Below are 13,710 nucleotides of genomic sequence, written 5' to 3'. Positions count from 1 at the left end.
ACTGGAAAGGGACATGACAGGGGTGGAGGAAGTCCCCAAGGTGCCACCCTCCAGTCTTTTCAACAACTGGAAAGGGACATGACAGGGGTGGGGGCGGAGCAGCAGCCACGGCAAGCAGGACAGGACACAGACAGTACTCCCGGCAGCCTAATGAAGAGTGAACACGAGTGCCTGAGGGGTACACTGCCCTGCAGCAGGAGGGAGGGAGAGGACAGGTGTGGTGCCCCCCAGGACGAACGTAGCTTGAGGCAGCAAAGCAGGACCACGGGGCCAAACACGCCCCTGCCCACTAGCCCCAGTGCCATCTGTCTTTGGCTTGTGACCCCAACCACAGATGGCATGTGGGTGAGGAGGCCAGGGACAGCCAAAGGGGCTGTAGGGCCCAGGGCCTTGTCCACTCATGGAAAACTCCGCAGGCCGGTAGCATAAGGCAGGGCACCCACTGCAAGGCAGGAAACTCAGAGGTAAAGTTCCCGTGAGGTCAAGTGCCAACCACACCTTGCTTTGTTCAAATTCCTCTGAGGAGCCAGAGAGAAGCACCACACTGGGGCCCTCCGCTCAGGGTGAGGAGGACACCCAGCTCAGCGGACTTGGTCCAGCCACACACACATACACCCCCCACCCTCCGACCTCAGTTGTGCCACCTGTCAGTGGATGGGACTGCAGTGAGTATGGCATGTGCCACCTGTAGAGGGCTGTGCTCTGGCTTGGTCCATCCTCCAAGCTGGACAGGCACCGGAGGGGATACCTGCTGGACACAGGTGTCACAGGGCGAGGGGAGTGTCCCCCCTGCTCCACTGAAGCGTCCAGCACAGGGACAGAAGGACACTGAGGCACACAGACCTAGGGAGAACCCTAGCACCGTCCGTCACCGCTGCGTGAGCTCAGGCAAGACACCGCACTGCTCTGCCCCTGTTTCCTCATCTGTAAATGGAGCTGTGAGCAATCAATGGAAGAGCTTATGGCACGTGGCCAAAAGCTTGATAATTGGGCGCTCTTGGGATGTTTGGGGGGGCAGTGTGATTCCCTCACCACATCCTTTCACAAACCCCAGAAAGGCTGGGCTGACAGGGTCCCTGGGGCATGAGGAGGCCCTCCATCTAACCCACCCAACATCATCTGTTACCGGAACTCACAAACTGGAAATTCGTCCTGGTCCTCTCTCTGCAATATCAGGATGCCAGTCTCACAGCATAGGGGGATCAAGCAGTATCTCCCCAAAGTGCTTTTTCCCCTTCATACCCCTGCAACTTTAACTTTTATTTTGATGTGGCATTCCCTACCTGGAAGAGCGGAAAGGGCCTTCGACAACAAACACTGCTTCCAACCTCTTCCTCCCACCCATGAAAACACTGTCACAGAAAGACTGAGGGACCTGCCCTAAGTCCCACGGCACTGACCGAGCCAGGCCTAGACCCTGAGCTGGAGGAGAGTGATTTCCCAGTTCTCCAAAGCGGAGAAGCTGATGATTTCCTGGTTCCCAAGCTCCACAAGGTCTGTGCAGTGCAAGTCCCTCCCTGGCCACCACCCCCCTCAAGTGCCTCCTGAGTTACTCACAGTGGTTGGGCAATGGTCAGGGAGCTGACATCCCACTTACGTAAGGTGTAATTACCCCGCTCACCTCCGGCTGGGCTCCGGTTCACAGTCCCCAGGCCTCCACACGCCCTCCCACTGCCTGGACCCTCCAAAGAAAAAAAGGTAGGGATGACCCCTAAGTAGAAGCCCACTAAGCGCCAGCTGTTACCTTCCTTGCCCCACTCCCACTCTGCATCTGTAACCCAGCAGTGGCAAGGCCTCAACCACACTCGGCTGAGCCTTTTCTAACAACAACAAAAACTGGCAACAGGGCTGCACGTTAGATTCAGGGAGTACTGGGGCTGCCAAAGAGCGTGCACAGCAACCATCCCTTACTAAGCACCTACTGTGTGCCAGGCATCATGCTGAGGTCTTGTTCTCATCACCCACTCTTGCGTAAAACTTTTTAGTATTCACTGTCTCGCATCATACTCCACAGTCCAGAGGTGGCAGGTGTGATTACTCCCATCTTACAGATAAGGAAACTGAGGCCCAGTAACATTCCTGCTGCTGGAGTGAGGCAGGCCATTCATGGCAGCTAGGTCCAGTTTGGAAATCCCTCACACATCCCAGCCTGCTGACACACTGACATGCCAAAAACACCCTTTCCTCTTCCTGCAAAAAATCCCCCTTTCACCCTCCAAGTCTCATCCTCCCCCACTCCACATGACAAATCCTGCTGCTACCGCAGCAGCCATCTCGCAAAAGTTTCCAGGAAGGTCGCTTACTTGGAGAAGACAAGAGCAAGCCCATTGCACAGCCAGCAGCCTGGCTGGCCGGTGGCCCAGAGCCCACAGACAGCAGGGACAGGCCTGGTAGCCATCAACTCTGGAGACACTGGGGATGGGGCAGAGGTGGAGGCCTGGGGGGGGGGGCTCCCCAGTGCAGAAATAAGCACGCAAATCATGACCAGGAGGAGCCGAGGGAGAGGGGATTGTGCATTAGGGAGGGGTGGGAAGCCAAGAGAAGTTCCCAGCGGACAGGGATGCAGGACAGGATGCAAGACGGCCAGAGATGGGGCCATGTGGGGCGAGAGTTAGACGGAGACAAGAGAGGTCTGGGCTGGAGGAGAGCCAGGGCAACCCACGGGCGTGGAGGGGCGGGGGTGGCAGGTACAGTGAGATCCCCGCGCCCAAATGGCGAGTCAGTCAAATCACAGCCTGGGTACAGTTTTGGGACCCAGGGGTGGAAAGGGGGCTGGGTGCAGGATCAGCGTGAATCCCACCTGGGTTCAGCTGAAGGACCCAGAATGGGAGAGTTCCTGTCCAGGGTGCAGTTCTAGCCCAAATGAGGTCAAAAGGAAGTACCCGACGTGGAGAGGGGTGATCAGAAGGCGATCTGTGGGCCTGGGTGCAGAACCAAGGCCTAGATCGGGGGTGCAGGTGACGGTCCCAGGCTGGGACTGCGGCGGGCCGGGGAACCACCCGGGTCCGGGACCAGCTGGGGTGGGATCACACAGCGTTCGGGGTTCGCTGCCCGGGTCCGAATTGCGCACGGGAACCAAGCCGCGGTCCGGGCCGGCCGCTCCTACCTTTGGACTGGGGTATGCCAGCAGGTTGGCTCGAGGCAGGCGACTCCATGGTGCAGGTGGGTCCGGGGCGGCGGCGAGGACTAATCTAGAGGGCAATGGGCTCGACCCCGGCGGAGCACGCTCATGGCTGCAGTCAAGAGGCCGGGGCGCGGCGGAGGAGCAGAGGCGGACCGAGCACAGGCAGCAGCGAAACAGACGTGTCGGAGACTGAAGGCGCGGGAGCCAAACTGCGCCCCGCCGCACCCGGGTCGGAAGACGCCGACGCAGGCCCCGCCCCCCACACGCCGATTGGCTGACCAGTCTCCAGGGCCCGTCCCCTGCCTATCAAACGCCAGCCTGGCCTTGCCTGTCAAGCACAAGCCTCGCCCCTTGCTGGCCCAGAGTCCGGCTCCACCCACTGTCAAGCCGCCCGCCACCGGGAAACCCGGGTCCAGGGAGGCTCCGCCCCTGCCGGGCTAGGCCCCGCCCCTCACTCTCCCGTCGAGACGCACGGCCGCCTCTGCTCCGCAGGAGCCCCGCCCCTTGTGTCCCGGGTCCGCTGCGCCTCGCCAGGGCGCTTTGAGCACCCGTCCCGGCCGCGTAGTCTGCAAAAAATCCCAGGTCGTCTAGGGTGGGCCGGCTGGGGCCCTGGGGAGCGGGAAGGCAGGCTGCTGCGGAGGGGCTCCAGGTACGTCCCCGGGGATCAGGTCCCAACTCGGCCACTTTCTAGCGGGGGTGACCTTGGCAAGTCAAGTGTCCCCTGAGCCCCAGTGTTCGCCTCTGTAGAAGAGTGACTCTGACAACCCTGCCTCCTGGCGCTGCTGCTGAGAGTGGCACCGGGCTTGGAGGGCACTCAGTAAATATCCGACCGAACCTTGTAAAGCCCGGCTGGCGCGCATTCACGCCTGCTTCAACAAACACCCGCCGAGCCCGCGCTGCATCAGGCGCTGTGAACCTAGTGGGACCTAGTGAGAAGCCAGTGGATGTAGCTCTAATGGTTGTGTCGCTGCTCTCCCGCGTTCTACCCATGGGGAAACTGAGTCTCAGAGTAAGATGGCATTTCGATGCATTTTACTCCAGCGAGCAAGCCTTGGCAAAGGTCTCATCCTGGCTGTCTCCTGGGCCTTTGGTTCTCCCCTTCTCCTCCTGGGACCTCAGTCTGCTCATCTGTACAACGGCCAGATGGGCCAACCCTCACTTCTGCTCCCACAAAGAGCCTTGGTAGATTAAAGAAGCCACCAATCAATCTGTCAGGCGAGTCTATTGAAAGCTATGGGCTAGTGAGGGCAGGAAGCACCTGGCAAAGGTCAAGGGGTCACTCCTTAGCCTCAGGGCAGGCATGAGTCTCTGACCTGCCAGGGACCTCACGTGATGGAAGCAGATTCCACCACCTGCTTCAAATGCGTGGAGCAGGGGTGATGACCTCTGATTAACCATTTGTAAAACTGGGGTGATTCCAGCAGGGCCCCACCCATAGTGATGGGGAGAACCAGATGAGATAAGGGGGGGAGACCTTATAATTATCATTATTCTCTCCTGCATCTCTTGCTTACCCTTTCCAGGCAGTGGGTGGAAAGTCATTAGCTATGGACTCAGACAGATGTAGGTTCGAATGTCAACTCTGCCACTTCCTAGAAGTCACTGAACAGCTCCATGCCTTTTTTCATGGGGACAGTGAGACCCCTCTGGAATCAGTTCATGAGCTCAGGCTTGGAAATGCCTGGCTCAAGGCCTGGCATTCACTAAATGCCCAGAAAAATGTTTGTAAACACACTGGGCCACCACCTACAGGAAACCATGCTGACCTTACCACTCTTGGATGTCTGGAATGGCTCAAAGCTCTCTGTCCCAAATGAGCCTTATGACCCACCATTTCTCTTCAGGCAGGACCTGCTGCGTATCCATCTGAAAACGGGCACCCAGCAGCAACTACCTCCCTATCAGGACTGCAAGCTTGGCCGAATGGATTTTCTGGTGCGGGCCCCTGCCAACATTTGGACTTCCACCCCTCTCATATTTCCCCTTGCCCTTTCTGCTTCTTGCTATGTTATAGGATCTTAGTGCTGCCGCTGGGACATACCAATATGGGTCCTGCCTCAGGGCCTCTGCCTGGAACATCCTTCCTCCTACCTCCCCCCATAATTCCTGGGACTGGTTCTCTTTCATCCTATAGGCCTCCTCTTAAATGAACTCTTCTAAGAGGCCTTCCTGGTCATGCCTCCAATCGATCGGTTTTAACCTTCTGCACAGCACTCGTGCCGCCGGTGCCTCTCTTATTCGCTGGGTTTAATCTGTCTCTCCCTCTAGACTGTCAGCCCCTCCTGGGCAGGAGTCTTGCCAACTCATCCTCTGCTGCATTCCTGATGCACAGCCCAGGGCGTAGCACACAGTAGGTATCTAATAAATATTTGAGGAATGAACAAAGGAAGGATGGAAAGCATGCCACAGACATCAATGAAACGCCTCTAGTCCCGTGCTGGCCTTCAGGCTCCCATGTGACTCAGAAAGGCCCTCCAGTTGGAGGAGTCGACAAGGTTAGTCAGGGAGCCTGACAGTGCAAGAATTAGAACACTCCATGTGGGGTGCTATAAATAGATGCATGAGCAAGAGTCCAAGGAAAGAGCCAGACTCCACCTGGGTGAGGTCAGGGAAGGCTCCTCAGAGGAGGTGACTTTGAGACTAAACTTTTAAGGATCAGTAGGAGCTTGTCAGAGAAGGAAGAAAGGGTCTCCCTGGAAAGGGTTGGAGGTATAAAAGGGGCCACACATGATAGCCAGTGGGGAACACCACCATAGAACTTCTTTTTCTCTTCCAAGCTGGTGGCAGCAACATCTGGTGGCCTCCCTCTGCCTCTAAGTAGCACAGTGAGGCTGGGGAATTCCACAACCACTCAGAAAACCAGGGGGCATTTGACAGGGTGCCTTTTACCCTGAATCCTAGAAGAAAAGTCCCAAGCACCCCTCTCGATAGACTCGGGGAAATGGAGGCACAGGTGAAAAGGGGCATGATCAAAATAATGATGTGAGTGTGAGCTGAGGTGGGCAAGACCTGAGGTCACACAAGGCTGGAGAGAGGGTGTTCTGTAACCAGGATCAGGGAAGCTCATTCATTCACTAATTCATGCAACAACTATTTATTGAGCACTTATTGTGTGCCTGGCATGGAGGGCACAACACTAAACACGGCAGACACAACTCTCTGCCCTCAGGAGGTGATGGTCCGGTGGGCGAGCCAGACAAGCAAAATGCCTAAGTGAAATTACAAACTGTCCGAGGATGATAATTACTAAGGGGAAAAGGAGGGAAGGGGACATGGAGTATGTCTGGGGGTGGGGCTGTAACTTTAAAGAGGGAGGTCTGCCCTGGCCGGTTGGCTCAGCGGTAGAGCGTCGGCCTGGTGTGCGGGGGACCCAGGTTCAATTCCCAGCCAGGGCACATAGGAGAAGCACCCATTTGCTTCTCCACCCCCACCCCCTCCTTCCTCTCTGTCTCTCTCTTCCCCTCCCACAGCCGAGGCTCCATTGGAGCAAAGATGGCCCAGGTGCTGGGGATGGCTCCTTGGCCTCTGCCCCAGGCGCTAGAGTGGCTCTGGTCGCGGCAGAGCGACGCCCTGGATGGGCAGAGCATCGCCCCCTGGTGGGCAGAGCATCGCCCCTGGTGGGCGTGCCGGGTGGATCCCGGTCGGGTGCATGTGGGAGTCTGTCTGACTGTCTCTCCCCGTTTCCAGCTTCAGAGAAAAAAAAAAAAAAAAAGAGGGAGGTCTGAAAAACCCTCACTGGAAGGTAATGGAGGCTGGACCTGAGGAAGGAGTCATGAGGATATTGGGGCGAAGGCACGTCAGTCAGAGGAAACAGCATGTGCAAAGGCTCTGAGACGGATGGATGACTTGTGGAGGAGTAACAGCGGCTGGAATAGTGGGAATGCTGGGGCCCCTGTTCTCACCTACATGCAATCTTGCCCCTTCCCATGCCTTTGCCCCGTATCAACCCCGCACAACTCCTTTTTAACCTGTGTAAGTCCACACACCCCAAATGCACATCACACACTCACGAACACAATGAGGTACATAAGCCTGTACAGACACGTGGAGTGGCCACACAGGCTCAGATACATCTACAGACAGAATCCATGTGCACAGCTGTGCTCGCACAACCCTGATACCAACAGAACCCCGATACCAACGGCCTGCCAACCCACAGCGCCTCCTGGTGGCCAGCCATGGCGTGGTGCTGGACATGAGCCGGGGGCAGCAGCAGCCACCCTCTCTGCCCCGCCTCCAGCCAGCTGTCTGTGCTTCCTGCCCCCAGTTTCTCCACACTGCAACCAGAGAGAGACTTTCAAAATACGGAGCTGGCCAAGCTCCAAAACCAGCAAGGCTAAGTGGGAAACAGTCACATCTCCCCAGTCTGGCCACTTCCAACCCAAGCTCTCCTCCCTGGACCTTTCTTTGCAAAGGCCATTCCCACATCCAGGAATGCCTTTCCTTGCTTTCTTCACCTGACTCATCCCTACCCTCTTCAAGAAGGACCAGCTTTGAAACCCAAGGAGAGACTCCCTGGAACCACATCCCCGAGAGCCCCCTACGCCAGCCCCTCTCATCAAGAACCCCAGCTCTGCCAGGGGCCACATCCCCATCTGCCTCTCCATCGGACCTGTGCTGCTCCAGAGGAGGGGCCGGGACCGGTTCCTTCTGGCCCAGAGTTGGGCTGGCGAGAGATGGCACTCGGGGACAGTAATAAACTACCCTTGGAGAGCAGGAGGGAGGCAGCAGCCTCTCACTCAAGGTCAAGCTCTGAAGTTACAGCACGCCACGGAGAAAGCTGTGAGAAAGGGCAGGGCTTACCTGCTCTATTTAAACTGTCACCACTCACAAGTGTCAAAGGGTGAATTCATACAAATTAGATGGCTCCACTCACCAAACAGCAAGTACCTAGTATGTTCTGATTCCTCACAACACATCATCTCACAGGCTCACTCCAGTGCAAGCTGCGTGCGGGCACTGACTTGACTTTGGTCACTGAGTTTTCCCCAGCATACAGCAGGTGCCCAGTGAGCAACTGTGGGATGGAGGAAGGCTCACTTCACCCCAGCCACCTTGCTGGGAAACAGGTGGGAAAACGGAGGCTCAGAGAGGTGCCAGAGGCCACTGGGAGTGACAAGAGCTATTGTTGGAACTCTCAGAGGGAGACAGTTTCCCCTGCCCTTTCCTCGTCAGCTTCCATTCAGGTACGTGGTTTGCAGCACCCTTCTTCTGAGCAAAAGACAGCTGCTTTCTGGAAAGATGTCAAGCCCTCTGCTTCTGACAGAGCCCTAGGTCTGTTCTGCCCCATATCCTACAGAATTCACAGGCACCCCAGGTCTCTGGGAATTCCAGAAGCCCCAGCTCAGAGCCTGCCTGCCTTGGTCCTGTCCTCATATGTGGCAATTCCTGACCAAGAGGTGGCTACGGGCATTGATTGACACCTGTTGCCCTCCAAGCCTGAGACTTGACATGACCTGATGAGGCTCTGTGTGGTCAAACCTTCAGCTCACAGATGAGGAAGCTGAGGCCCAAGGTTTCCAGAAGCTGGCCCAGGTCCCACTGCCAGGAAGGAGGAAATCAGGCTTTTAACCCAGATCATCAGAACAGCCTACTACAGAGCCTGACCTGTGGTGGCGCAGTGGATAAAGCGTCGACCTGGAAATGTTGAGGTTGCCGGTTCGAAACCCTGGGCTTGCCTGGTCAAGGCACATATGGGAGTTGATGCTTCCAGCTCCTCCCCCCTTCTCTCTCTCTGTCTCTCCCTCTCTTGTCTAAAATGAATAAATAAAAAAAAATAAAGAACAGCCTACTACATATTGGGCATTTTACCAGAAGGCTCATGGAGGCCATGCTTGTTTTCTAGAATTAAAGACCTCAGGTTTGTTGGGGAGTCACAGTCTGGGGGAGAAGTACTTCAGATGCAGAGACAGGATGGTACGGCCAGGGAATGGCGAGGGAGAAATAAACGCATGTGGAGCAGGCGGACACAGCAGCCAGGGTCCATCCCAGTATCTGGAAAGGGCTGTGTTTGAACCTGAGCGGAGTCCTGGCTTCCCCGGGAAGTAGCCAAGTGACCTCAAACCAAAACTTGTCTCGGCCAGGCCCTGGAGATGATCACATTCCTCTGTATCAGTGTTTCTGCTCCCCTTCTGCCACCACCAGGCCTGGGCTTCCCGGCTTCCCACTGCAGCGTCTTCCATTCTCAGGAAACTCTGACCAGCTTCTTCCAGAGTTCAGTTAGAGATCCCAGGCTCAAATCCATCCAGCCATGCAACATAAATTCTTTCTTTTTTTAAAGATGTTTTTATTGATTTTACAGAGAGAGGAGGAGGCGGGAGTGAGAAGTACCAACTCTTACTGCCTTCACTTCAGGGTTCATTGCTTGCCTGTTGCTTGTTGTATGTGCCTTGACTGGGAAGCCCAGGGGTTTTGTTTTGTTTTTTGTATTTTTCTGAATTTGGAAACGGGGAGGCAGTCAGACTCCCGCATGTGCCCGACTGGAGTCCACCCGGCATGCCCACCAGGGGGCGATGCTCTGCCCATCTGGGGCAATGTTCTGTTGCAACCAGAGCCATTCTAGCACCTGAGGCGGAGGCCATGGAGCCATCCTCAGCGCCCGGGCCAACTTTGCTCCAATGGAGCCTTGGCTGCGGGAAGGGAAGAGAGAGACAGAGAGGAAGGAGAGGGGGAAGGGTGGAGAAGCAGATGGGCACTTCTCCTGTGTGCCCTGGCTGGGAATCAAACCCGGGACTCCTGCACGCCAGGCTGATGCTCTACCACTGAGCCAACCGGCCAGGGCCAAGCCCAAGGTTTTGAATCCGTGACCTCAGCATTCCAGGTCGATGCTCCATCCACTGTGCCATCACAGGCCAGGCTCAATATAAATTCTTGAGCATCTGTCTTTGCCTGACACTGTGTTAGATGCTGAGGGGACAGCAAAGAACAAGACATACAAGGTCCATGCCTTTGTGGAACAAACCTCCTGGGGAGATCAAGAAAAAGGCAAATATATGAATGAAAGTAAACATAAAAAATAACGTCAAGTAGTGATAAGAGTTCAAACAAAAGTCAAGCAGGGTGATGGGGCAGAGAGGCACTAGGGTGGCTCCATGAGACAGGGTGGTCAAAGACGCCTTCCTGGAAGAAGTGTCCTCTCAGCTCAGACTTTTGTGACAAAAAAGCCACATAAAACTGGGGGGTAAGGACTGACTTAAAATATTCATGACACAAAGAAGGGACTCAGAGAGAAGGTGAGGGGGGACTTCTAGTGAACCGTGAATTGAACAGCAACATTTTTTCCCTTCCCTCCCAAAACCCGACAAAAATGACAGGAAATGTTTTAAACATTAAGGCAAAAACTCACAAAGGCAAAAAGAACAGGAAAGTCAATGACAGGGACAAGAGGAATCTACACAATTTTCAAAGCTGGAAAAATAAATATATATAGTAGAAAAATGGGAACCACCTTAGCAGAGGAAGGTGAAATCAAAGTGTGCAGGAGAGAGAGCCAAAGTCACAGCACAGACTCGGACTTACCCCAAGAAGCACCGGGCTCCTCAGGAGGCGGGGGAGCAGGTGAGAATGGAAACAAAGTGAATTGAGAGGTTGTGAAAGGAGGAGTGATGCCTCACTACTTCCCCCAACCAGAGGCCCCCGCCCAGGTTGAAGGGTCCCTGGAGCGCCCAGCTCGATGCCGGAAGAAAACAAGGCAGATGACCTGACCTGTGGTGGCGCAGTGGATAAAGCGTCGACCTGGAAATGCTGAGGTCGCCGGTTCAAAACCCTGGGCTTGCCTGGCCAAGGCACCTATGGGAGTTGATGCTTCCAGCTCCTCCCCCCTGTCTCTCTCTCTCCCTCTCTCTCTCCTCTCTAAAATGAATAAATAAATAAAAAAAAACTTAAAAAAAAAAACTTAAAAAAAAAAAAAAAGATGTTCAACATTAAAAAAAAAAAAAAGAAAACAAGGCAGTTGTTCACTCCTGGAGAAACAGCACAAAACAGCAAATGTAGTTAAAAAGTACCACACAGCTCAGCAGGGACACAATATTTACATAATCACAATACCGTAAACACCAAATGCTGAAATATCCAAAAATTGTGATGAAGTGAGAGTGGGCACTTGGGGGAGGAGACGTGGAGAGACCCACATGGGTGAGAACTGAACCCTCACAGCTTCCGCGGAAGGAAGCCCTCAGAGGCTGTCCACAGTTGAAAAGAGAGGAAAAGAAGTAGCAATATAAGTACATGGTTGAGAAACAAGGAAGGACCAGCTGAAGGCACTGGGGGCTGACACGAGAGTATCAGCAGTGGGCAGGTAGGAAGTTGGGGGGTTTGGGTCCCGGCTGTACTTCCCAGCCTGGCACACAGACGTTCCGTTTCTGTTCTTTTGTTCGTATCAGCCTTGTAGTCCCGTTTGACTTCAAACAGCATGCGCATGCATTACTTCAATACAAATAAAAAGTAAACGTTAAGGAAAAGTAAAAGGCCAGTGTGCCTCGAGTACAGCGCAAGCAGGCGGGGCAGAGAGGGGGAGGGGAAGAACAGCAGGTTAGGAGGTCGTCAGGCCCACGTTGGGGAAAGCCAAAAATGGAACATTTTTCAGTCTGTTGAGTCAGACGAGGACTCTCTGGCCTGCCAGCCACACGCTCAAGAAAAAAAACAAACAAACAGCACAAGTCACTTCCCAGAACCGTGTGGACGGCTGCCACTGCCAGGCTTGGCACCGCGGCCACGCCCACCGCTTGGCACCGCGGCCACGCCCACCGCCGAGGAGCCCCGCGCCCCGCCCCTGCTTTCCACGGGGAGCCCAGGGTAACCCTACTGGCAACGTCTGGTCACGTGGCTCGCTGCCAGCTGGGGCGCCAGGGTCTGGCAGTCTGCTACCGGACAGGCAGAGGGCCACGTGCCCACCCGCAGGGGACTCCAGTGTCTGGCTGCCCGCGGAGGCCTTGGCTGGGACGCAGCCTCCAGGCCAGGAGCCTCTGAGGGGTGTGCCAGGGAGATGCAGGTTAAGCCCCAGATCGCCCCCCCAATGGTAAACACTTCTTAGCAGAAACAATATTGATTTTTTAAAATTTTTACTTTCTAATTACACTCTACATTCAATGTTATTTTGTGTTCATTTCAGGTGTGCAGCATAGCGGTTAGTAGACAATCATCTACTTTACAAAGCGGTTCTCCAGGATACATCTAGCACCCACTTGGCACGTGGAGTTATTCCAGTAGTATTGCCTGTGTTCCCCGTGGGGCACTTGACATCCCCTGACTGTTCTGTAACCCGCAGTCCGTCTTCTCAAGGCCCTCCCCCTTTTCCACCCGGTCCACATCGCGCTCCCCGTTCCTTAACCATCAGTTTGTTCTCTGTGTCTGTGTTTCTATTTTGTTTGTTTGTTTGTTTTGTTCTTTAAATTCCACATATAAGTGAGATCATATGGTATTTGTCTTTCTCTGACTTCTTTCACATCGTATGGTATTCTCTAGGTCCAATACTGCAGACAAAATGAAGAGGGGGTTTTCATGAGGACTGGGAAGCATTCCTTTCTCTGCACTTTTCTGCACTCACAGAAATGGTATTCACTCCCTGGGGCCCCTCCATCCATATTGTCACAAATGATAAGATTTCATTCTTTTTTATCCACTCATCTACTGAGGGACACTAACATCTTGGCTTTTGAAAATAATGCTGCAATGAACATAGGGGTGTGTGTGTGTCTATATATATATATTAGTGTTTGGGTTTCTGCAGATGAATACCCAGACAGAAGTGGAATCACTGGGTCATAAGGCAGCTCTATTTTTAATTTTTTTGATGAGCCTCCATACTATTTTCCACTGTGGCTGCACCAGTCTGCACTCCCACCAACGGAGCACGCATGTTCCCTTTTCTCTCCACATCCTTGTCAACACTTGTTTATATTGATTTTTTTTTTTCTGTTATTGTTTCCCATCTCCCTGTGCAGAGAAAGAGACTGTGTCTCCTCCCAAGGAAACTCCTTGAGATGGGCTGGGCAGGGCGCCGCATGCAGCCCTGTGCTGGAGAAGCTCCAGCTCATGAAATGCCCTTGGCTGCCCCCACGCCTGCCCCACAACGGCTCAGTCATCCCATCCTCCCCAACGGGAGGTGCCCTTTCAGGTGCTCAAGAGAAACTGCAAACATTCTTGGGTGTAAAGAAGAATGTGTCCCCCAGGGTAAAGCGGGCTACTGGGGAACACTTCAGGCCACCAGTGAAGGAATTCATTTCCTCCCCTGGTGTCCCAACAGCCAGACTGATCATGACATCTGTTGAGTTGGGTGGTCAGGGTGTCCCAGCCTTGCTTAGACAAGGAGCTTCCTTTGCCCTCCTAAGCATCGATTTCCAATAACATAAACGGAGCCACTTCAAATGCCAGAGGAACTGCCTTTCACGACTAAAGCCTCAAACCTTGGAAGGTTAAAAAAGGAGGGGGAATAACCTTTGGACTGAGCCTAGGGAAATATTGTGTCATAAAGAACTGTTTGCAAAGATAACCAAAAAAAGCAGTTATGATTACCACCAGCCTGAAAATTAAAAACATTGTTCAGAATTAGTATCGCTATGTTATCTGCACCAGTAGAAACGTCTTCC

The 13,710-nt window shown here is 54.1% G+C and overlaps 1 protein-coding gene and 1 long non-coding RNA gene across 2 annotated transcripts in view; both read right to left on the bottom strand.

The window, feature by feature from the left end:
• MAP2K3 (mitogen-activated protein kinase kinase 3) overlaps window positions 1-3,295 on the bottom strand; it is a 33,551-nt gene extending 30,256 nt beyond the window's left edge. Inside the window, exon 1 of the mRNA XM_066264501.1 lies at window positions 3,107-3,295. Coding sequence (XP_066120598.1) covers window positions 3,107-3,155 — 49 coding nt within the window. The 5' untranslated portion in view covers window positions 3,156-3,295. The remainder of the gene's footprint in view (window positions 1-3,106) is intronic.
• The window catches only part of LOC136327351 (uncharacterized), a 187,353-nt gene extending 176,470 nt beyond the window's left edge, over window positions 1-10,883 (bottom strand). Inside the window, exon 1 of the long non-coding RNA XR_010729597.1 lies at window positions 10,829-10,883. This is a non-coding gene — a long non-coding RNA (uncharacterized lncRNA). The remainder of the gene's footprint in view (window positions 1-10,828) is intronic.
• Window positions 10,884-13,710: the final 2,827 nt, after the last annotated feature.

The sequence above is a fragment of the Saccopteryx bilineata genome, chromosome 2 (assembly GCF_036850765.1).
Source record: "Saccopteryx bilineata isolate mSacBil1 chromosome 2, mSacBil1_pri_phased_curated, whole genome shotgun sequence".
Classification (NCBI taxonomy): Eukaryota; Metazoa; Chordata; class Mammalia; order Chiroptera; family Emballonuridae; genus Saccopteryx; species Saccopteryx bilineata.
This window is presented reverse-complemented; position numbering and strand designations above follow the sequence as displayed.